The sequence below is a fragment of the Exophiala spinifera genome (genome assembly GCF_000836115.1).
Source record: "Exophiala spinifera strain CBS 89968 unplaced genomic scaffold supercont1.6, whole genome shotgun sequence".
NCBI classification, from domain to species: domain Eukaryota; kingdom Fungi; phylum Ascomycota; class Eurotiomycetes; order Chaetothyriales; family Herpotrichiellaceae; genus Exophiala; species Exophiala spinifera.
Window position 1 is genome coordinate 475,762 of NW_015622518.1, and position 23,053 is coordinate 498,814.

The following is a 23,053-nucleotide window of genomic DNA, read 5'->3' on the forward strand; positions in this document are numbered from 1 at the left end:
CGGAACTGTAAGCCCAGACAGCGCCATGCACCAGGCCTGACGCGCCGGCAGTTGGTGACGAATGCGCAAGGGAGGAAAAGAGCTGTTGATAGGCTTTCGACGAAGCGTCGTCATCCCCCTCGAGGCGCTGTCGGTGCCTGGCATTGACCCTCAATAGAGCTATTTCGCACAACGGTGGACACGGCGCCTCGAAAGTCAAGCTCGAGTCACGACAACCTACCAGCGGCGTTTACTGCTTCAAAGCTCGGGTGCCGGATCCTCCAGGAATAAGGTCAGAACCTCAGCCACGTGGGTAGAAGAGATTCTGAATTCCCATTCCCAGGGCAAAGGATACCCATGATCCAGGGTGCCCCTCCCCCTGCGTGGCAATATGCCTCGCTCGGCCCTCAAACCGAGACCGGCAGTCGAAAGCGAAAAAGTAGGAAGGCATCTGCGGAAGACTATGAGATATCATTGAACTGTTCGAAGGCGGAACCTGGAAGTTGTGATTTTTCTCAGTGTGCTGCTTTCGATTTTCCCACTTTGAGGCTGGGGTGCCTTATCCCATGCCGCATATAAACGCGGTCGCAGCCCATGCTTTGACAGGATCAGATAGCCGAAGCCACTGCCACGCTGGGGGGTGGCTGGGCTTTTCTGGACCTCGATCTAAGATGGTCTCGAGCGCGCTTCCCTTTGCAAGTCTCAGGCGACTGGTACGTTGGGGAAAGTCAACGCCAAAGATAGCGAATCAGGTCTTCACGAAGGCCTTTGCTATCCTACTACATGTACCAATGCATAATGCACTAGGTGTACTCCGTATCTACCACGCACCAAAATGGCAGACGCTCCCTTACAACAAAGAGATTGTCTGCTTCCTTCTTCATCATCTTCTCCTTTCTCATACTGTTCTTGTCGTGTATCAGCTCCCAGCGTCTGAGGATTTCACGATTGGCCGGCGCTCCCTCCAGCAACGGGCAAATCTCGCGCTTTGATAACAGAATATGAGATAAGGGAGTTTCCATGCAAGTGCATCTCCGAGGGCTGGGACAAGCTTGCAAAGCCCCTGCCACCGTTGACACGTGCAGAGACGACGCCTTGATTCTTCAGGCGACGAGTAGTCACCATACGGCATAGAGGACCGTTTCAACATGATGAAGTGATTGACACCGACTAGAACTCTCAGCATTCTCCTCTGTGAAGGTCCTCCACCTTGGAGAGATGTAGTGAAAGTCATGAGGCCCGGCAGAGGAAGAATGTGCCGTCGCCGTAACGAGTCTCTTCTCTTCTGATCTCTCGTACTATTCTTGTTCTCTTGCTCTGCACGTAGGTGTGATACGACCGCGACTCTTCTCCTCGCGCGGGAGTCGGCGCTCCCCAGGGTGGCCTATGCGCAGCCGGAAGCAGCTAGTCGGTAGTTGAACATTAGCCTCAACGAGACTGCTCTTGCAGCGAGAAGGTTGTGGCTGGCGAGTTTGTCTCACCTACCTCATGCAGTGTCCAGTGGTCGCCTCTTGCGCTAGACGGGGATCTCACACCGGCTCTGCGTCGATATGCACTGTCAAGATCTCTGCACTAGTGAAGAATTGGGCAAAGGGTTGGTGATCCCCGTGCAAGTCAGGAGCAGTCGTTCGCGCCAGACAGGAGAAACTCCACAAATCATCCGCTCTGATTGATGCAGCATCCCAGACTGTGCAGTGGTGATGAGTAGGTCAAGAAGGTTCGCCCCTCATGCATGATGCGCGTCAGTAGTAGTGTTCTGCGCCAGCTAGAAAGCCTCACGAACACCTTGCTTTGATCTAATGCAATGTCTCGCAGTAGTGAGGATCAGGCCGGGAGGCTGACCCTTATACAGCTGTTCGACTCCGGCGGTATCCTTTTGCGCGTCGGGTGGAAGTCTCACACCCTGTGGACAGCCTTTCTGGCCTGATTCGAGAGACGTTCGGCAACTTTTTGCCATTTTCTGCGAACGTAAGAACTTGTGACCTTGATTTGGTTGGGAAGAACGATTGACAGCCACCGAGACGGCTCGGCGACGAAACCTTGATGAGGTTGTAGGAGTTGCGAACAGTTCGTAAGCCCGTGCATGGGACTTGCTTGATTTGATTAACTTGTGATGATTTTAGCACTTGTCAAACTATCATAGAGAAGAAGAAGCAGTAGTATTAGTATTACAGAACTTCTTCATTCACCACAGTTCTTTCTAGGCTGATGTCCATGAGAGCTCTAGAGAAACCTCAATTATAAAGTTTTACCCTCGTTCGACCAATAATCAAGGTAAAGTCTCCGGTTCGTGCGGGCGAGAGGCTGGTGAATTCTTCATATTAATAATCCAATGAACCATCTCTGCAGGAAGTTGTAGGTTCACAGGACAAGGTATCTACGTAAGAGACCCCCCACGGGTTTCCGCTGACGAAGCCGCCATGGCTGGGTTCGACAAAAAGGGCGTCCTTGGAGCGCGCTGGGTTCACAGCCTCGCCCATTGTGATTGGGTGGGTACGAGCACTGGCAAGACCGCTAGCTATTGCCTTAACAGGGAACAAGGCTGTTCGGGCGGCCAATGACACTGCAGTACTGAGCCCGGCGCGGAACAATCCCAGTCCGACGAGGCTGTCTTAAAGGGGCAATCTGTGTTGCTCGGGCGAATACTTCATCCCATAGAATGTGAAAAGCGACAAACGGGCCAAAGCTCCGAAGGCAGACAGAATAGAAAATGGGCAGATACCAAAAGAAGTGCCATGATTCAGCCTAGGGGCACCAAGCTAATCGATTTGACACCCATATCGCAGTACAATAAATAAACAAGTCACCACTGAGCCTCATCCCGACCTCTACCGTAGCGTGATCTTGAATACCTGGCAAGCCGCCACCTATACCTCGTTATCAAGCACTCTAACCTAGCCCTCCGGCAACCATGCTCCACGTCCTGTCTGTGCCTTTTCACAAGCTCAAAGTCCCCCCGCGGGCCTCCTTTCAAGGCCAAACCGTCCTCTGCACCGGTGCCAACACGGGTCTAGCCCGCGAAGCATGCCGGCACGCTCTCCAACTCGGCGCCTCGAAAGTGCTAATGGGTGTCCGCACCCTTTCCAAAGGCGAACAGGCCAGAGAAGATGTCTTGACGAGCACAAAGGCTCCCAAAGACGCAGTTGAAGTGTGGCCGCTCGACATGGAATCCTTTGAGAGCGTCAAGACTTTTGCTCGACGCGTCGAGGACCACATCAACGCAGGTGGCCGCCTGGACGTGGCAATTCTCAACGCAGGTCTCGCTACGGGGAAGTGGTCACAGACTCGCGACGGCTGGGAAAAGACACTCCAAGTCAATGACCTGTCGACCGCGCTGTTGAGCCTCAGGCTCCTTCCGCTTCTCGAACGCTCCAGCGCTACCAATCCACACCTGGTCATTGTGGCCAGCGACATACACTTCATGCTGAACTTGAAGAATAATTTCCAAGAACGGCATGCGAGTGATATCCTACAGGCTCTCAACGACAGGCAGAGGTTCGAACGGGGCCAGGCAGCAAATCCGGCGGAGCGGTACGCGGTGAGCAAGCTGCTCGATATATACATTGCAATTGAAATGGCGGCGTTAGCGTCAAAGCACAAGAGCAAGGTGGTCGTCAACTGTGTGACACCTGGATTTTGCAAGTCTGATCTTCTCTCGCCTGCGAGAGGAGAGAAGGCGCCTCTGGTCTTACGGATCTTGCAGAGGGCACTTGCGCGTGACGTCGTCGAAGGATCGCTTGCGTATATCGATGCTGCGCTCAAGGGGCCAGAGTCGCATGGGATGTTCCTCGAGAACCAGGTTTTTACAGAGTAAGATTCCCCACCATGTCTGATGAATGCGTCTTGGAACAAACACCGACTGACATTTTCTTTTCAGTCCTGGGTCGGTGGTGACTGGTGAAGACGCGATCAGGACGCGACAGAAGGTATGGGGAGAGATCGTAGAGGTCTTCAAGAGAGATGATCCGACTCTTGCGGTGTAGCTTTGGCCAGACAGTTACGTATACATACATGGCGTTGCACAAACACCAGATTTCCTACAGACAATAATACTTATCATAACATGTTTCGACAGATCGTCAGTTGAATGCACAAACTCTGACTTGTTGCCATCTGCCTGGCTGTGAGACTCCCCACGAAGCACCAGCTGTCTCTGGGAGTCATGAAGTCATCCTTGGGTGCTTCTAGTGGCATTGGTGTCATTCATTTCTTCCGCCGATCTCGATCCCCTTCTCAATAAACCTCAGTGTCTTCCTCGTCGAAAGCCTGCTCCTGTATTTTGGTTCGTCCAGTAGCTTCTTCGTCGCCTGTATTCTTGTGAATGGTTTGGGGACCAGACTTGGAGGCGTTCATTCCCATCTTTGTGGCATAGGGATTTGGATGCTGTAGCACTTCCTTCTTACCACTTTCAGGTGGTAGATACATCAAGCTCTTCAAAGATGATAAATCCGCACCGGCTTGGATAAGGAGGAACCTCATTCGGTCATCGCCGGCCTCATCCGCACGGCGCATCGCAGCTGAGAGACCTTGGTCGAGCTTTTCAACTCCGGCAGCGAGAAACATCGGCACCATTTCGTAATGTCGTCGACTTACTGTCTCTTCCCAAGCGTAAAATGCGTCGGGGCTTCCAATCGCGCCCGCCTCCAGAAGCAGCTTCACGACGTCCTTGCTATTGGAAAATACCGCGATGCAGAGACATCCCCCCTCCTTCGGGTCAGCGCCCGCTTCCAACAGGGTCCACACCGCTGCTTCGGAGCCTTTCAAACACGCGGTTTCAAGCTCAGACGACATTTGCTTGGCCATCCACCGTGGATCTGTAGATTCCATCTCAAGAATAAGACGCACAAGCACAACAGATCTCATTTCAGCACCCTTAGCTATCAATTTCCGGCCCCATCGAGATTCCAACAATTGAGCCCTTTCCGAAACTTCCATCTGGAGCAAGAACTTCCTAATAAGATCTGGTTGATCGAGTTCCATAAGAGATTTTAGTAAGAGTACAAGCGCATCATTGCTCTTTTTGAAGTGATCTGCGCGAGGTAATCGTACCGTTTTTGCTTTGCAGCTCGACAAGCAGTTGAAAACGTCCGGGGCACGAAGCATGTAGGAAATCTCGTCAGCCATTGATACTGCGGTAAGAATACCAAGAAGATCCCCAGAGACTGAATCGATTATCCATGACCCGCTCTCTCCAGGTACTGCAAATTGTTAGCTGAGATACGAGGGTTTTTCATTGAGGATGTACCACTTGACCGCCAGACCTTGTGACCAAAATTCATGGCTCTTCCGTCCGCGGATGGAATAAGAGATAAGGCTTGCGAACAAGCAATCCTCGCTAAGTCTCGCCCACCTTGTTGTAGCAATACTGGCTCACAGGCGTCGGAAACATCACGGTAATTCTCGACGTAGACATTCGTTTCCAGACTACTTGTATGATTCACAAGGTATTTTAGGTCAGATAAATTCTTCGGAGTCGGTTTCAGCAGGGCCCAGTCTCCTTCCATGCCCACGTTTTGGGTAGGATCTCCATAATCTTTGTATTTCCAGGGCCTCGCAATGTGTTGGGCTGGAACCCCTTCTCGAGGTGCAACGATGTCCGCTCCATTGATAAATTGATCATTCTCGTCCGTGGGAGATTCGAATTTCTTCAAGAAGACATGGCCTGATGTTAAGTAATGAAGAACATCCCCCACAAGTATCAGACCACCCACTGTTGCCTTTCGTATATCTGTGCGCTCTGAATTGTTGATGATGTCCACATAGAGACCGCAGGGATCAATGGGAACATCGTATGTCGGCAACCTCTGTGAGGAGCTATCTTGGACTCCAAGGAAGCGTAAGCTACCACGCCTCCCGATGACTCTGAACCCTGACTTCTTAAACGTCGTGTCCTGCATAATTTTGTTCGTGAAGCGTTTGACTGTGCCTTTATCAAGACACGCTAGAACAATGTTGGGACGAGCTTCATGCTGAGAAGGACCAATCATCCAGCAATCAATAGCTAACTCCCATGCTGTCCCTTGTAGGATTTCCCTCTTATGCTGCTGAAAAATAACGTGAACGGCATGGATAAGTTGTTCATTCCAATGGGCCAGCACAGGTCCAGAGATATCCCAAGCGCCACTCCCCTCTAGTGGTCGGGATTTAAAGCCATCAACTGAGTCGAGCTGACACGGTCGGCACAATGAAGTCCAGAACGTCTGATCTCCTGATGTTGACGAACGCATCTTTCGAAACACATCTGTGAGTAGGCTTGGTTGTCGATCCGGTTTCCAGGAAGTCGGGATATTATTCATAGTATTTCGATCACTGTCAACAGTTGCTTGCTGAACATCCACTGTTAATAGGATGTCACCTCTTCGTACAGCTGCCTGAATGCCATTCATGGTTGCAAAGCTGGCTGTCTATGGTCGTTGGAAGCGATGAAAAATCAGAGGCGGTCAGGCTGAGAAAGATAAACCTCCTGCCTGAGGGCAAGAGTGCACTGCCACAGTTTAACCTCTCTCAAAGCAGGGATAATAGATGGCGCACATGTGGCTGATCAGCATTGGCGCATATAAACGAGGAGATTTGAAGCACCAATGAGGCTGGGAGTGTCTGTGAAGCAGCTGTGCAATGCCACATTGATGAATCTTCAGCCTGATTTCCTGATAATCATTCTCTGAAGCAAAATCCATAGACATAGCGTGCCCTTCTGTGACAGGTAGCGGTGACATCTAGAATAATGGGAAAGGTCGTTGTGGATGGAGGTATACAGGGGGGGGCTGACTTGGGCAAATCCCTGGTTGAGAGACTCTGGGGCCTACGAGTCCAGCCAGGATCTAAGGAAGGCGACCTCTTCATGGAATACTACAATGCCAAAATAGCGATCTTGGATACAGGCAAAGTCTGCCCGACAAATGGGAACGACATTATAGATCTAGTCGCAGTGCTGAAGTCCAACAAAGACAAGCGTCTACGGGACCTCCAATTACCAGTCATATCGGATCAACAGAAGCATGCGTGGCTATCGAACCAGCCGGAGCAGAATGTACAAGATGCACTTAAGTTTGCTGCGTCAATATGGTTGATGTTTGGGACGTCGGATTGGTCGGAAGACGAAACGTTGCGGGATTGCCTTTCTAGAAACCTTCCCTCAAGCGATCTTGCCGCTTCAAACCCGAGACCAGCGGATTTCCGAGTAACGGCCCGGAGTCTCAATCAGATCGCGGGCATCGAGATTGTGTGGAGCAGCGAATTGAAAGAGCACCTGAGATACGACCAGAGTCAGCGCATGCTGACCCTTTTCCGACATGCATCATTTCTCAAGGAACGCGGGCACAGTGGATACCCAAAGGGTTTCATGCAAGAGACTGCGGCGACTCTGGCTCTCCTCTTCCCGTACGGCGAGTCGCCACACAAGCGCTGGAACAGGCGTGTCCGTCGAAGAGCGGAGCCCGACGTCGAGATTGGCCTCGTTGCAAGCGTTTCTCGAAACCCCCAAGACTATCCGCACTGGGGTAGTCATTTGGTTGCCATTCAGCAGGCATTCGAGACCTCAAAGCCTCGAACGCTCAAGCAGTGGGTGCATGATAAGAGGGATAGTAATCAGTTCTACACCTTCTGGTTCGCGGTGATTGCGATTGTACTGACGTTAATGTTCGGTCTGATTCAATCGATCACAGGAATTCTTCAGGTCGTAAACAGTTGACTTTTCACGGTTGCATTCGGTCACAGACAGAAGATTTGACAATCGGGGAAGAAAATGGAGGGATCGATCCATATTTTGTTAAGATGATAGCCGGGATCACCTCTGGATCCCTGCATGGACTGGACACATCAATTACCTAGCCGCGCTTGTTTCACTTATCGTCATCATCATCCTCCCTTCCTAGGGCTGTCAAGGCTATCTTCAACTCATTCACAATTTTTTCATCCAGTTTATCTCCTTCATTCGAGTCTTGCCAACTTGATTCTCTTTCATCAGCAGGCACGGTCATTCTGCGTCTAACATCTGCCTTCAAGGCTATCATATCTCGTATATCCTCTGCAATGGCTTTCCGGTGCTCGTCGTAGCCTTTTAACGGCAGTACTGTTGTCGGGTCAACTGCTGCAGAAGCACCAGCGTCTCGATATGACGACAAGATGTATGATATGAGAGCGAGTGTTGCCGCCTCACTGGCCACGGTCAAAGTCAGCTCTGTCCCTTCAGTTCTAGTCTGAGGTGCGAGCATGAAGCTGGTGCTGGCACGGGTCAGTTGATTGGGAAATTGATTGAGGAAAATTGAGATCTCTCCAGCAATAGCTCCGCCAACTCCATGAAGGAGATTCAAGCATAATGGGAGCATTCCCGCTGCCCATACACGGTAGAGAAAAGCGCCGCCGGGTCTTTGATCGACATGGGATAGACCGCCCGGGACTCGTTGCAAGGATTCGGTTGTCTTGGAGGTCATCAGCCGGCTTAGCACGCCCTCAACAGCCATGTGCTCCGCTACGGGTGGCAGGGAGGAGAGTGACGCTAGTAACTGAACGCAAAAATCCGCGTAGCGTGGCTGGTCGTCGAGATCTGGCCTAGTGAGCAAATGCGACCAAGAATACAGCAGCAAGCATGAGGATAAGAGTCCAGAGTTAATGATTCTCGCCGACATTTCAGCCACAAACTGTGGGAGAGTGGGTAATCTGAGGATGGCTTGCGCAAGCATCAATAGTAAAGTGACATCGCGTGGTCCAACGAGACTGTTCTCATCACTGCTGGTCTTGTTCTTGTTGAGCTTCTGGTCCTGTAGAGCTCCGACAACCGATTCGAAGCCTTTGGCAATGATGTCACTAGTGATTTCGAGGAACGTGGTGTTAGTCGATGCTATCGGGATGATCGCGTTGCTTGTCCCGGGAATAGATGTCGCCTTGGTCTTCTTTTTTACATGGAACTGCATGGCCATGAAGAGAGTATACAGCGTTGATCGCCAATACGGCAAGTCATTGTTGATGATTGCCTGCTCATAAGATCCATTTCGGAATCTTACGGCGTCCCAGGCAGGCTGTAATAATTGGTAGAAATCCTCTCCTTTCGCTCCAGCGGTGAGGAGCTCACCCAAAAGCGCCACAGATAGGTCTAGTCTTGTTTGAAATAGCGAGTCGAAGATGCTCTCTGGAGGATATGCTCTTGCATTTGACTGCAGACAAACCCGGACCAGACGCGCCATGATTTTTTGGCACTCTCGGTCTCGAGCGAAAGACCGACAGTGATCCACGCAGAGACGCTGCAGACTGGCTAGGAGTTTCAACTCAGAATCAACAACAGACAGGTTCGTATTCGCCTTGCGAAACTCGGCAGTAAAGGACTGTTCGGCAGACTGGACCTTTCTCCCCCGCCAGTGTGGATCGACAGCGAGCAATTTGTCTGCATAGTCGATGTCGTAGTAGAAATTAGGGCCATACTCTTGTTCGGTGACTCCAGTCCTTTTTATATCCAAAGTCGACAAGCCGGTGTATTTTGCCGAGAAGTTTTTCTTCAGGTTTGCATGCAGCGAAGACTTGTAGAGAGAGACTTCGACGGCGTATGAGGTGAGCCACTCAAGCAACGGGATAAAGGCTTTCACGTCATTAACGTCTTTCGCCGCCTTTGCATGATGTAAGTGGTGGTTGGAGATATCCGTAACACGAGCAGCAATCAAATTCCATTTCGCAAGTTCTGTTTCGTCTGACTGGCTCCACGCACTTTGTGACACGAATGAGCTGAGCTTCGATACGAGTCCTGAAGAAGATGCGACATCTTCCGTGACCCATGACCAGTTCTGCTGCGCTTCGAGGACGAAGTCTAGCATGGGAATGGCAACCGCCTGAGACAGGTTACGAATGTTTGTGAGTTCCTCGATCGCAGAAACCAAGAATGTCTTTCCGCGAAAATGTCTCGTGCGCACCGATTCCTCCTTGATTCGACTTGGGCCGTCCGGCACAGTGCCATTCAGGATTACCGTTGCTAGCCATTGCTGGGTATCATTCACGAGGGAGGCAAGAAACTTCCACAGCTCAGATCGTTCCTCCAAAGATTGAGATTCTTGGTCAATATGTCTAAGGAGATGGAGCAGGTCGATGCAGGAAGCGGATCCTAAATGCCCTAGCAAGGAAGTGGGTTTCTGGCGTTCTATTGCCGTCAAAATAGATCGCATCAATCGCAGACATTGTTTTCGCAGCAGCTTTTTCGTCAGAAGAAGTCGTATCAAAGAAGGCATAGAGTTGAAGATATGTAACTCGGCAGATGTAAATTGAGCATCTTCTATGTCTCCAAAACGAACCAGAATTGTTGCAAGAGACAAGGCAGATTCCAAACGTGGCTCTAGAGAGTCCACGTGGGTGGTGCCGAACGTTTCATGATGCCTGATGACGAGAAAGCGAAGGACGGATGAAATTGCTGCATTATCGAAGCTCGGGTCTCGAAACGACGAAACAAGGTATTTGGCAGGTTCAACAAAGGGATTTGTGACCGATGTGTTCGAATCAAGACCCTGCCCGACATCGAAGGCGTAGCGGGTTATATCAGAGAATGTGTCCATGATAAGACTGCCAATATGATTCCGCTGCTCCGCAGACTGAAACAGCCATTCAGATATCTCTTGGAAAGCATTGAACATAATCTCAGTTGAGGTTGATAAGATCGAGGTTTGAGTTCGCAGAGTCGTAGGTAACATCGAATGTCGTCTGACCGAAGTGACACCACCACTCATGCTGGAATCGTATCGATAACTTCGTAAGGTGAGCTCCACGAGAGATCGATAGAGTTCTGCACATTTCGCCAGAAAGACAAAAGTTCTTGTAGGCACTTCTACCGCAGATACAATCCCCAAGATGTAAGTTGAAGTCGAATGACGACCAAGAAGGCTTGTTCGATTGATTCCAGACCATACCATATGAGGCTGGATCTTGCTCAGTACAATAACGAAGTCTAAACAAGATAGTAAGACGTCGCAGTTGAAGGTTGCAACTGACCTCTGGCGGAAGGCCTGGAGCTCTTGCTCCAGGATCTCGAAGACAAGCGACTCGATACTTCCAGCAGACTGCAGCTGGTTGCTCGATTCTTCAAGGATAGCGACACAGTGCTGCCGCACCTCTTCTGTAGGCTCCTCTCCGGCGGCCTTCTGGAGGATACTGGACAACAAATCTGCAATAAGACCTATACCTTCTGACACCACTGCTTGTTGATCATCGTGTGGCGAAAGACAGGTCTGGAGTGTTTTCATGTATCGGCATTCGAGCAGTTTTCCAATATACGAGAGACACGAATAGTTCACTTCCCATTTGATGATTTTGACTGGAGCATCAGGGTCAGAGATAACTTGCCCAACAGAGTCCGCAGGTAGCACGGATAAAGAAGAGGTGTCCCGGGTGGAAAATGCTAGCAACCTGTTCTGTGTCAGGTCGAGCATATTGATGGGCTTCTCCAGCGCGACAAAACTGTCGCTCTCATCTTCCCGTATTATTTTGTACTGCACACCCTTGACAGCTGCCTGGGTGAATGTGGTAAGATTGCGAAGGCGAAACTCCACATAGTGAATTCTCTGATCGTTAAAGATATCCGCTTTGGCTAGAGCTCGTGAAAACCGTAGGAAAGGCAGACACTCGTATGGAAAGCGAGCTGCCGAGACATCATAAAACCCCGCGAGCAGAAACTTGTCCTCAACAAAATCAACTGCTGGGTCATATGGTCGTTTGTTCGAAATGTCGCGATATGTGTTTGACAAGAGACCTAACTGAGCTGATACCAATTCTGGTGTGTATCCAAGGAAAGACTGAGAGACTGTGACCAATTCTTGAAGTATTTGTAGTTCAAACGCAGAGAGAATGCTTAATGGATCCTGTGCTGACGCACTAAGGTGCGTGACATAATCGAAGACGTTGCATTGGTCAATAGTTGCATCAAGCAGTGGACTGGAAGGGTCTTCTTGGGAGTTGCCCATAGAGATGCCGTCCAGAAGGTCTTCGAAAATGCTTTGCTGTGTGGAAGCACTACTTCCAGAGCTCCGTCGACCGGTCGCGGTGTCGAAGGTAGACACTCCATCTATGGCCCTCTGGGCATGGTGGCTTTCTCGAGCCTCCTTTATTGTGTTAGCCAAAGTCCATATCTCGTGGACGATGATTGCCCAGGCAAGAATCGCTGGACCGGCCTGGATATTCCCAAGGATTGCGTGCTTGGCCAATATCTCGTTGCACTCGTGAATAGACTCGATGTCGTGGAGATATTCACTGAGCCGGCTCTGCTGTCTTTGCTGAGAAGACGATGCGGTCTCATTCAAGCTCGCGATTGTCGATGCGAGGTTGAAAAGAGCAGCCGACACAAAAGACCCAAGCGACTGGATTTGCTGAATCGCGGCCAGCTGTCTACTGACTTGTGAAGTGAACGTGGAGAAGAATCCGACCGAGGACATCAGTTCTAGCCAATGGACGAGAGCAGCTGAAGATACAGTCATCTTTGACTGTCGTACACGCAGCAGCAAAACCTCTAGTACAACCCCGATAGTCTCCAAAGATGATGTGTCACTACTGTCGCGCAACAACAAGACGTTGGATTCGTCAAGATCCCAAGTTCTCCCATTCTCCAGGTCTTTCAACTGGTCCCGAATAGCAATAATAGCGGTCTCAACTTCATCTGCAATAGAGTCTTGTGGTGCTGAAGGCAATTCGGCCGCTAGACTGCGCAGTTGAGAAGAGGAGACACCCACAGCCTCGGGCAGGAGACTGGTATCTAGAAGCTCTTTGCGCAACCGGAGAATGGTAACCTTCTCTTGCAAAAACCTGCGTGCCAACCTTGTTCGGCGCGAGCCTTCGCTGTTGAAGACATCCTCGCTCTGTGACTGTGGACCCTGCAAGTGCTTGTCCACGAAGGCCGCTCCGAGGGCACTCTTGAGACTAGCAACTTCAGCCTCAGAATAGCCTTCTTGCAGCCGAGACTCTGCACTATATTGCCATTCCAGGATCGCGAGACGAAACGCTTCCAATTCGTCGATGTTCACCTGCCGACTGAGCCACAGAGCATCTGCCTTGAGCTGGTCAACATCGTAGAGATAGTCCGGGGAAGGCTTTATTCCTGCGCTAGATGTATCGAATGCTGTTTTCGAAGAGGGCGAGGGCTTTGGGAAAGACGGATATGACTGCGACAGGATCTTTTTGGGGCGATCGCCCGAAAGAATCTCTACTGCAAGACTTGATCTCGTATCGTCGTGAGAAAGTAGTGCGTCAAGGAGATCGTCCCAAGATCTGAATACGTCAAAAGCGGTTCTCCAAACATGCAGGGGATACTCACGGTAGCAGCAGGTCGCCGGAGAGACACCTGCCCAGGTCCGGGAGGTAGACGGGGCTCAGTGAGCCTGGCGCCATGATTAGAATGGCTGTCGCTTGACAGCATGTGATTGTTTGTCAACAACGTCCTGGCCTCTGAATTATTTACCAGTTCTACAGATATTGCGCGAACGCGGTCTTGTTGCTTCACCGTACCAGTCACCGGTCTTGGCGCTTTTGTGGCTCCTTTGTTGCGGAGTAGGCCCGGCGACTTTCTTTGGAGCGACCGGGGTTGAATTGTTCCGACTCGCATTGAGCAGCTTCGACGTCTCTCCTGTCTGAGGCTCGGATTTGCTAAGCAGCCTTGCCAGGCAAACCTGTCTCGAGTCTCCTGAAGCATTGCAATGTCGGAGAGATTGTTCAGCAGCGGAATTACAAGATGCCGGGGTTGCAAGAGCTCGTCGACTATAAGACGTGCTCTGCTTCCCGTGGTTTTCTGGTGCTCCATCAACACCTTCAAGCTTCAAGCAATTTGTTCATACAAGCTCGGACAAACACCCGGCAACACAACCCAGTAAAATACAACACAACACAACCATGTCCTCTACGAGCTCTTCCAAACGTATCGCCGTCGCTGGCGTGGGCTCTCTAGGCCTTCCGGTTGTCCTTGCTCTTCTCGAAGCCGGACACGCCGTCACTATCTTGACTCGCTCTGCCAGTACCAAGAAAGAAGGAATCCCAGCCGGTGCCAATGTCGAATATGCCGCCGTCGACTATACCTCCGTGGAGTCTCTGAAGAAAGCTCTCGAGGGACATTACGGTGTCGTTTCCACATTGACCACGACATCGGTGGGCGCGCAGGCTCCGCTGATAGAGGCCTCAGTCCAGGCTGGCGTGTCGCGTTTCATCCCCTCGGAGTTTGGATCGGATACTACCAACCCCAAGGCCAAAGCCCTTCCGGTATACGGAGCCAAAATCGCCACTCAAGAAAAGATCGAAGAGGTTGCAGCGAAGAATCCCGGCTGGAGCTACACGGCAGTCATAAATGGTGCCTTTTTCGATTGGGGGGTGAAGTTCGGATTCTTAGGCGTTGACCTCAAGAAGCACACGGCGACTCTTTACAATGGTGGAGATCGTAGATTCAGTACCACGACACTGGCTGGCGTTGCCAAAGCAGTCGTGGGCATTTTTTCTCACCCGGAAGAAACGAAAAATCGCGAGATTCGCGTTCACGAGACTGTCATCACCCAGAAGAAGATCATTGACATCGCTAAACGTTTGGATCCCGCAGAATGGACTTACAAGGCTGCCGATACGGAAGAGTTGAAGAATCAGTCATTTGAGGTTCTCAAGAGTGGAAAGGTTGAGGAAATCCCTGGTGCGATGATAAACTTCCTCGCAAGTGCGATTTGGGGTGAAGGATACGGTAGTGAATTCGTCGAAACTGAGAATGATCTTCTTGGTGTACCCCTTCTCGACGAGGCTGAGGTGGAGAAAGTCATAGCCCAGTACATTTGATGTTTCCGTTCGACTCAGGACGCCGTGTATACCAGGGCACCTGGAACAGAATAAACCATAAAACATAAATTCACCAACTAACGTATACGCATCATGTCGTCTCTTTTTTCATCATCCATGAAGCTAAATGAGTTCAAAGTTCGATTGACATCGAGGGGTCATGCCCACGTCTTACGGCCTTAAGCAATTCTCGTGCCGGCGCATGTGATCCCGGCTCATTCACGAAATAGTCCTCCGGATATTATTCTTGCTTCCTCAAGAGCAATATAGCGGCCATCTTGAGGACCAGAGTTGAGGGTTGCAAGTGGTTCTTTCTCCCGAGGAACCTGTCAAGACCTTGCGACAATTGACGTGAACTGTCACCTCGAGCAGCATGATCACGTCCTCACGTATCCTCGCTGCCACGGTAGCTGTCACAGCCCCTTACTACCTCTACAACGTCTCGCACTCTCTCTCGAGTGTACCAACTAGCAACACGAGAACGGAGTCGCCTCCACCAAGCTTCGTTCAATCCCAAACCCATCTCTCCGTCGTCAACCCGCGAGATCACAAGGGCGTGACGGACTCGCGGTCGATAACTTTCAAGCTCCCACCATCCCGACAGTCATGGTCAGACGAACAGATCCTCGCAACCTTCGTCCAGGGCTATTTCGGCGGCTGGGTCTTCACTCCCGAGCGGAGGCTTTTGGGTCTTCTCAACATTCTTCTGCGTCGTAGAATCGTGGGTTTCAGCAGTAAGTTACGACTTGATCCTGCCTCCTCCTCCTCCTCCTCCTCCTCCTCCACCACCACCACCACCATCTTCCCCAGATGGATAATATTTTGCTATCAACGAGAACTCAAACTCACGCTCTTCGCAGCAATCAAAGACGATCCCGGGCGTGACCAAATCTGGTCATGCAATGATCTCTCTCCAAGCAAACTCCCGCCACTCTACGCGACGCTCTTCGGAGCCTTCCAAGTCGTCGACTACCACATCTCAACGCACGACGACGACACGGGTACCGGTGACTCCGCCGGGGAAAGCTACGTAGACATCGGGTTCGGCTCGGACACGACACACTTTTCGGGCTTCCACCGGTTCTCTGTACATCGAGGCCCCTACGACAAAGGCGATCATGCTACTACGGAATCCGGTGCCAAATCCAGTTCTTCCGGCACGGTGACAATCACCAATTCATCAGTCGCATGTAACCCTTCGGCGAACACGCAGAGTCGTCTCGGCTCCCTGCACGCCTTTCACAAGGTCTACGCCATGTTGTTGTTCCGCGAAGGGGCCGCGAGAGTGATATCAACCCCGTGAAGTAGGCTCAGTACGGGTCTATTTATAGCCTACATGTTGCAACCGCTCTCCCCTTCAACGTATCATTACACTATTGTACCATGGTCACGAAACACCCCCCTCTATACTCCCTGCTCCCAAACGACCTTCTCATCTCAGTTATGTCTGTGGCTAGCCAAGGTGAAACATTCGGCTTTTGGGGACGCCATTTTATGCACTCATCACTCGCACAGTTCTGGGTATATCACCACGGGACAGGTTTTGGCCTCCAGTGTCAACAGTGGCGTCGGCTCTGGCTCGTTGGAACTTACACGTCTCAGATCATCATCATCAATGATATGGACCAATTGTTCAGAGAGCTGGATCTGATGAGCCACCACAAAAGCTGGTTACATAACACTTTCGCTCCCGTTCTTGCAGGTCGATATAGCTGTTCTGAGAGACGAACATCTGAAGAGATAAGGAGGAGTGAAAGTCGGCTTGAAAAGGGAGGAAGCTTGACGTTGTTTTGCACCCCTCCCCATATCATCAGGAAGCGACAGCGTTCGTCAAATTCGACGAAGCTCGCGGTTTTCCTCTGTCCAAGTACCGTGGAAGGCTCGACAGCTGTCAATCTTTTCGCCGTAAACCGAATCTCATCGCCCCTTGCACCTTTTGGGGGGGTCGAGCCACTCGCGGGCACACTGTAACATCCAATCCTCAAGACCTTGATGGCACCAACTCTGATTCAAGGCTGTCTCAATCACGTCAACCCTTCTAGCGGATGAGCCGGGTTTGAAGCACACATAGCCAATATACAGGTTCGTTTCTCCTTCGAGCGGGGTTGGGGTGAATAAAACAAGGTATTTTGCGTCTGCGTTTAGAGAATCCTTGCTCCTATTCTTTTGGGATGAAAAAGCTAAAGAGGCCCTGAGCTCTTCAAAGTCGGCTGGGCTGATGTCCTCTGTGACGATGAATCCATCTCGATACCAGGCCATTGGCCTATGGCTGTTTGGTCGAGCCTCCGTCAGTGTCATGGCCTGCGACCTTAGGGAGTCTCAGAATGAATATGCATTAGCCGACGTTCCTTTGCGTACCGCTTTGATCCTAAGGCTTGATTGCAAGGTATCGTGGGAAGGCAGAGAATATTCTTTGCGCGAGACTGTTGCACATCTCGACAACTCGTATGTCTTTATACTTCATTCGTCTTAAGGGGCGAACCAAGTTCAAATCCAAAGGAGGCGGTGTCCCAGATAGCGTGGGTGAGGCTATGCATCATGGTGTCCCAGCGTTTGTCTCCAGTCAGGCTCACAGATGCCCTCGTTTATAGTATTACGCCTCGAGGCCCAGCCAATAAAGAGCATCCAGCCATGGACCATTTCAAGGAAAGGTGCATCCGGAGTCGCGAACTCACCCTCGATCATTCCCAATGAGATTGACTTGACGAGACCCCTTCCAATTGAGAACAATCTTTTCAGAAGGCGAAGGTCTGTGTCGTAAAGCTAGCCCCCAATCCCGCGTGGCACTAATCAACCATTCGAACGCGAGACTTCATGTATTCATGTGTAATATCCCGTACCCAGAAGCAGAGTCCCGAACAGGCCACGCGTTCAATTAGCTCAAAGGGCACAAGCCCACCCCCCAGGATTGCACAAGGCTTGACTGACTCGGATGAGCAGGGCGGAGACGTTGGTGACTCACAAGGGCTGCTCCCCGTCGATTTCTGGTGTCTGCGGTGCACAATACCGGACACTGGAATCGCTTTTCCCGATGTGTCCGCCGGGTGACTGTGGTGCGTGCTCGGGATCCTTCGTCTTTGTAAAAATGACAATCTTCCTCTCGAAGCAGTCGACATGTTGATCCAAAGCAATATTATATCAATATTGGCCATTGAGCAACGATTTCCGGGGTGCGTTCGTCGTCAAGTTAAGCATCTCAAGGCCATGGTCTGTGGAAGATAGCCTGGTTAGTGGCCGTGATGCGATTGGCACCATCCGGTCCTGCGCTGTGCGTGAAGTGAAGATGGCTTTCCAGGAATTTTGGAACTTCGAGATCACGTATCACGACCTCGTCATTCTCTTGTAAGGGGCGACGCACCCATATTTCAACATTGTGCTTTAGGCTATGGCCAGGCAACAGCACGCCTCATCGAAGAAGGCAAAGCTTCCCATATGATACCGCCAGTTGAGGCGTGCTTCCCGTAGGTCAGATATGTAAACAACGGCTCCTACATCGATCTCACATTCAGGGCGTCCTCGATACCTTGAATTTTCTAGAAGTACTTTATGATTGCGATGGCATAGGTAGTAGATGGCTACGAGGTTGCATTCTCTGCACCGTCATACCTTCACGAATACCTTGCCTTTCTTATCCACCTTCACGCCGTCGCCGCCAGGCAGAATTCTCAATGTCTGTCCGAAATACGCGTCTATCACATTGAGGTGCACTTCGACCCATTTATCTCTCTTGTTTGGCAGGATCCTGTATGTGAGCGATTGCCTACTGATGGGGACGAGACTTAAAGAACATGCCTTCGGACCGCTGAAAGCAAAGTCTTCGGCAGCGTCTAATGAGACGTTGAAGGTGAGAAAGTGCATGCTCGGGTTCTCAAGCGTAAACACTAGCTTGTGCACTGAAGGCCCCGAGGCACTCAACGTAGCTTGAGAAGCAGTGAGTAGCACTCTCGGTTCAGCCATTGCAGCTACTAGCTTGGGGACCTCAAGTACCGTGGTGTTGACTCCATTGGAATCTTGTCGCCGCCAGCCAATTTCTAGGGCGAGGTCGACCCCAACAGTATGGCGGTCCCCGAGGACTACCTTCTGCAAAGATAACTCGAAGTCAAATATTGTAGTCTGGTCCGGCAAAACCGACGATGAGATCGTTGCCTTGTCCTGGGCAGATTCCATCCCGGGTCTTCTTACCATGCCGGTGGTTGATGAGCACGTCGCACTTCCCTCAACTTTAGTTGCCGTAAGAATAATAGCCTCGATAGTCAGAGGCTCATCAGCAAAAGAGTAGAGATTTGCAGTCACCCAGTATCGATGTCTTAAGCCGAGAGGTGTTGATGAATCTCTCTCTATTGGGGGCGCCTGAAAGAAACTGGGCCACGGCTCGAGATCGAGACGTGGTACGAAGTCATAATTCGCCTCAAAGGGACGAATTACGACGACATCAATCGCCAGACTCTTTGTTAGAACCGTCTCGGGTTCCGAAACCAGTGTGTAAGTTGCAACAAGCTCAACTTCGTGATCGACTGCAACGACTGTTTCATCGATGCAGACAGATACAGTAGTACTTTCGTTGGCCGCTATTGTCCCCAGGTCTCGTGGGGGCAAGATCAGGACCCCTGTTTCTGAATTTGTCGCATCCTGAATTCCAGGATCAAGCCATCTTATCCGCGCAGAATCCTCCACCGGACTGATCATACGAACCGTGACAGAGAGCATGGCAGCTTCTTCTTCGTCGTTCTGAAGACCAAATGCAATCTCGATCGTTTCGTTTGCGTAGTAGGCCCTGCGAAGTCCTGGCACTTCAATTTGCAGTTTTGGCGGTTTGGGTTGTACGGTGATCTTGTTGTAAGCATTGGACTCCTCGCCGAGGAGTCGTGGGATTGGTATACCATTCTTCGTTTCCCACCATTGGGCCACAGAGTGTTCGAAGTCAGAACAGGTGACTGCAAGCGAATAGTTAGGTCCATTCACAAGCAAGGTGATCGAAGCGACCGCTACATCGCCAGCTTCACGCGGAGTGATTCGTAGGCGAAAAATCTTGGTGCAACTCGATGGCATCACCAAATCAGCTTTTCCAGCAAGAGAGACAATGGCGCCAGCAGAAGACATCCTCTTAACTAGATTCGAGTCTTGGAGTACGACATCCTGGAAGTTAGCAGAAGACGAGCCGGTGATATTTGATCCAGCCTCTCCAGCCTCTTCTGCGACCAGATAAATAGGGTTCAGACTACCCTCAAAGACAACCTTGACCTCCGAGAGTCTGACGGGAGCAAGCGTCTCTTGTGCCTTTGAGTGCAATGTCAATTGACACTCCAGAGGCTCTCCAACGAATACATCGTGGGTTGAAAAAGCAAAGGACGGGAAAATAGGCGATAACGCTTGATCCATGTCAATTGCGGCAAATTGTGGCGAGCCTTCAGCACTGATATTTCGAAGAACTTCATGTAAATCGAAGCCAGGTCCAGTCTTGCTTTCGAAGACGCCGCTCAAGAGTTCCCATGATAGCTGCATATGCAACTCTGGATTTTGAGACTGAGAAAGACAATCCAAAAGAGACCAGCCGAGTTTTTGTAGAAGCTGCCACCAGCCTGATCGCCTCCACTGTTGATTCTGCCATAGAGGCTGAAGCATATCAATAGCCGCAGCCCAGGACTCGGATCGGACGTGTTCCAGGGCCTGCTCAAGTCGCAAAAGATCAACCTTGCGTAGCTGGCCACGTTCAGAAAAATATTTGATCGCGTCTTCCAGTTGGGAGATGATAGACGATGCATGATCGTATCCATCACTTCCATCAGTTGGTACCTCACGGTACGGTTCAAGAGCAAGATACGTATCATAGAGATGAGCCTTGCTTGCTACCATAGATGCAGGGGAGCGTCCAGGGGACTGTCGATCCTCGTCCGGAATTTGTAGAGCCCACTTCCGCCGCGCAGCTGTGCACTTCCTCGCAATATCCAGCCAGTACCCTTCATGATGAAGTAGCTCCCAAGGAGTGCTGCGATCGACCACCGGGCTGGTTTTTTCAGCCGCAACAAAGATGGGAAGGAGATCTACATCCTGCATTTTGGTATTAAGCAACGGGTATTCTGACCTCGAAACCAAATCGGCCATTACGGTTGCCCAGTTACTTTGCCAGGCCTCCCACCCATAGTTGTCAGTCCCTTTACCTCGACGGTCAAGAAAGTCCCTGACTCTTTCTCGGTGGGCGATCCATGATCTGACAGCCGTCGTACCTTGATCAACCCATAACAAACACCTGATTATGCGCAACGCCATGACGTCTGCCAGCGATCTGGCTTCATGGAAACGTGGACTCCAATCGGCGATTGTCTCGATAACCTCGGGACTGAACAAGGCGTCATAAGCAGTCTCATAATTGCGACAAGCAGCATCCATCTCTTGCCGGAACTCCGCCAGAACTCCAAGCTTGAACTCATATCTGACATTCCAACCTTGGAGAGGCAATACGTGTGAGACTCCAGGCTGTATGGTAGGTTGCGGAACAACATTTCGATTGCGCTTTCGACGGCAGTGTTTGGAGAGATCGCGGTAGTATTCTACACAGGGAGAGTGCAGAGTTGAAAGAACGGAGCTGACGAATTCAGTTACCTCAACGGCAGAAGCATTGTGGGGGAGAAAGAAGATGCTCTTCCCATCGAGCCCTCCTGAGCGACGAATGGTATAGCAACGATCTTCGAGGTCAGACGCATTTATGAAGCCATCACCAATGAGAATGACCACAAGTTTGGTTTTGTAGTTGGTCGAAGAAAGCACACTGCGAATGTTACCGACCTCAGACTTCAGCTTATTGTCGTGCAAAGAGCTTGTATGTGGATCGGACGTGAGAGAGAAGCATGTCAGGAATGCGCAAGGTATCCGAGACTGGTGTTTCGTAATCCACAAAGGAGAGAATATCCCGTCAGCATACAAGGGCGAGATAGGTGTCAACGGAGACAGCGGCGAGTGTAGTACGAGCGGTGGAGGAGGGCTGCCATTTGCAACAGTGGCCGATAGACGGGGAGAATAAGGCGGCGGCGGCGCTTTACGAGGCGGAAGTGTGTAGATCTGAACATACGTATTAGTTGACAATCTCAGTTATACGGTACTGAGGGTGTTGCTAACCTACCCGTCCGACAGTTGCGATCTTGTAGATCTTACCATTACGTGCAGTCACCGATCGAGAGTGCCATGGGACATTCGATGCGTCTTGTGAGTTGAATGCCTGGAGAAGTTGCTCCGCTAGAGGCCCGCGCACGTTAGGAGCATCTATTCTGATCATGAACCCGCCATCCTGCAAAAAAGGATACGTCCGACTTCTTGGTTCCGGAGTCGAATGATTGCCGTCAGCCAGACCAGAGACAAGCAGGAGGGGCAAGTTATGAAGGGTGTAGTCATCTGGGTATGCGTTCATATCTATTGAGCATCTTGCCAGGTGTGGGAGTCACCTGCAGTTCCAGAAGCCGTATCGCAGGTAATGGTGTGTGTATGGTGTCTCGACGGATGGCAGGCTTCATCAACACTGAGAGATACAGCAACTATTGTGAGGTCGCCACACCTTCCATGTTGAGAAGAGCCACAGTACCTAGGTACCTCAGGGACCCGTGCAGGGACTGGGAACGCTGGAGGATCTTGGATGGTCTGGCTCTTTGTTTCCTCGAGTTTTCCACTTCGAATCCATAATGGCATCTTACCCAATGACACCGACCTTGTTGTTCCTGTGGCAATCTGGTAATCTCAAGCTATCATTGATCGGATCTCGGGCAACATCACTCAGCACCCCACCGCACCTTCGAAGATACAGCGGATCATCTACAACCAAGACTACGCTGATAATCTTGTGAATCTGAGCACGTCAAGGCCGGACACATTTTATCTTCATGAGCATTGTTGCTTCTGCCCATCCGCATAATGACTTGTTGCGAGAATACTCCATCTCACTCCGAACGCTCCCCTCGGCCTTCGCAAGACCAAGCTTTTCAGGGACATGTGCAGTTCAGGTGCCACATATCTATCTATTCACTCTTCTGCTCTAGCTCGATCCACTGGAATCAGGATGCTGAAGCGTATGCCGTCGTATTCAAGGTAGGTTTGAGAGCTGCCAAATAAGGAAGGTGCTGTAAGACGAGGCTTGATCGGGAGGAAGAGCATGCTTTTGTCTCGTATTCTCTCGCCAGCTCCCGTTGGTCTTTCGTGTGAGGCAAATCGCCCTTGGCAAAGCTGACTGTTGAGCAATCGGCGGAATATCTCGATCGTCTGAGGCCCCAGCCTTGGAGAACCCGTACTCATTCCGCCAAGCCAGAGGCTACAAACAACT

General features: G+C 50.9%; 7 protein-coding genes across 7 annotated transcripts; 4 read left to right on the forward strand and 3 right to left on the reverse strand.

The window, feature by feature from the left end:
- Positions 1–2,890: 2,890 nt before the first annotated feature.
- On the forward strand, positions 2,891–3,962 carry PV08_08091 (uncharacterized protein; the record flags this gene model as incomplete). Its single annotated transcript, XM_016382417.1, has 2 exons — positions 2,891–3,789; positions 3,857–3,962. 2 exons carry the CDS (start codon positions 2,891–2,893, stop codon positions 3,960–3,962), a joined length of 1,005 nt encoding a protein of 334 aa, XP_016233120.1.
- A 250-nt stretch (positions 3,963–4,212) lies between these two features.
- On the reverse strand, positions 4,213–6,365 carry PV08_08092 (uncharacterized protein; the record flags this gene model as incomplete). Its single annotated transcript, XM_016382418.1, has 2 exons — positions 4,213–5,177; positions 5,225–6,365. The coding sequence occupies 2 exons, from the start codon at positions 6,363–6,365 to the stop codon at positions 4,213–4,215; spliced, it is 2,106 nt and encodes a 701-aa protein (XP_016233121.1).
- A 338-nt stretch (positions 6,366–6,703) lies between these two features.
- Positions 6,704–7,669, forward strand: PV08_08093 (uncharacterized protein; the record flags this gene model as incomplete). The annotated part of the gene is made up of 1 exon (XM_016382419.1): positions 6,704–7,669. The coding sequence occupies one exon, from the start codon at positions 6,704–6,706 to the stop codon at positions 7,667–7,669; it is 966 nt and encodes a 321-aa protein (XP_016233122.1).
- Positions 7,670–7,820: 151 nt separating this feature from the next.
- PV08_08094 (uncharacterized protein) lies at positions 7,821–13,329 on the reverse strand (the record flags this gene model as incomplete). Its single annotated transcript, XM_016382420.1, has 2 exons — positions 7,821–13,209; positions 13,256–13,329. The coding sequence occupies 2 exons, from the start codon at positions 13,327–13,329 to the stop codon at positions 7,821–7,823; spliced, it is 5,463 nt and encodes a 1,820-aa protein (XP_016233123.1).
- A 498-nt stretch (positions 13,330–13,827) lies between these two features.
- On the forward strand, positions 13,828–14,748 carry PV08_08095 (uncharacterized protein; the record flags this gene model as incomplete). Its single annotated transcript, XM_016382421.1, has 1 exon — positions 13,828–14,748. One exon carries the CDS (start codon positions 13,828–13,830, stop codon positions 14,746–14,748), a length of 921 nt encoding a protein of 306 aa, XP_016233124.1.
- Positions 14,749–15,121: 373 nt separating this feature from the next.
- On the forward strand, positions 15,122–16,051 carry PV08_08096 (uncharacterized protein; the record flags this gene model as incomplete). The annotated part of the gene is made up of 1 exon (XM_016382422.1): positions 15,122–16,051. The coding sequence occupies one exon, from the start codon at positions 15,122–15,124 to the stop codon at positions 16,049–16,051; it is 930 nt and encodes a 309-aa protein (XP_016233125.1).
- A 2,297-nt stretch (positions 16,052–18,348) lies between these two features.
- PV08_08097 (uncharacterized protein) lies at positions 18,349–22,150 on the reverse strand (the record flags this gene model as incomplete). Its single annotated transcript, XM_016382423.1, has 2 exons — positions 18,349–21,804; positions 21,866–22,150. The coding sequence occupies 2 exons, from the start codon at positions 22,148–22,150 to the stop codon at positions 18,349–18,351; spliced, it is 3,741 nt and encodes a 1,246-aa protein (XP_016233126.1).
- Positions 22,151–23,053: the final 903 nt, after the last annotated feature.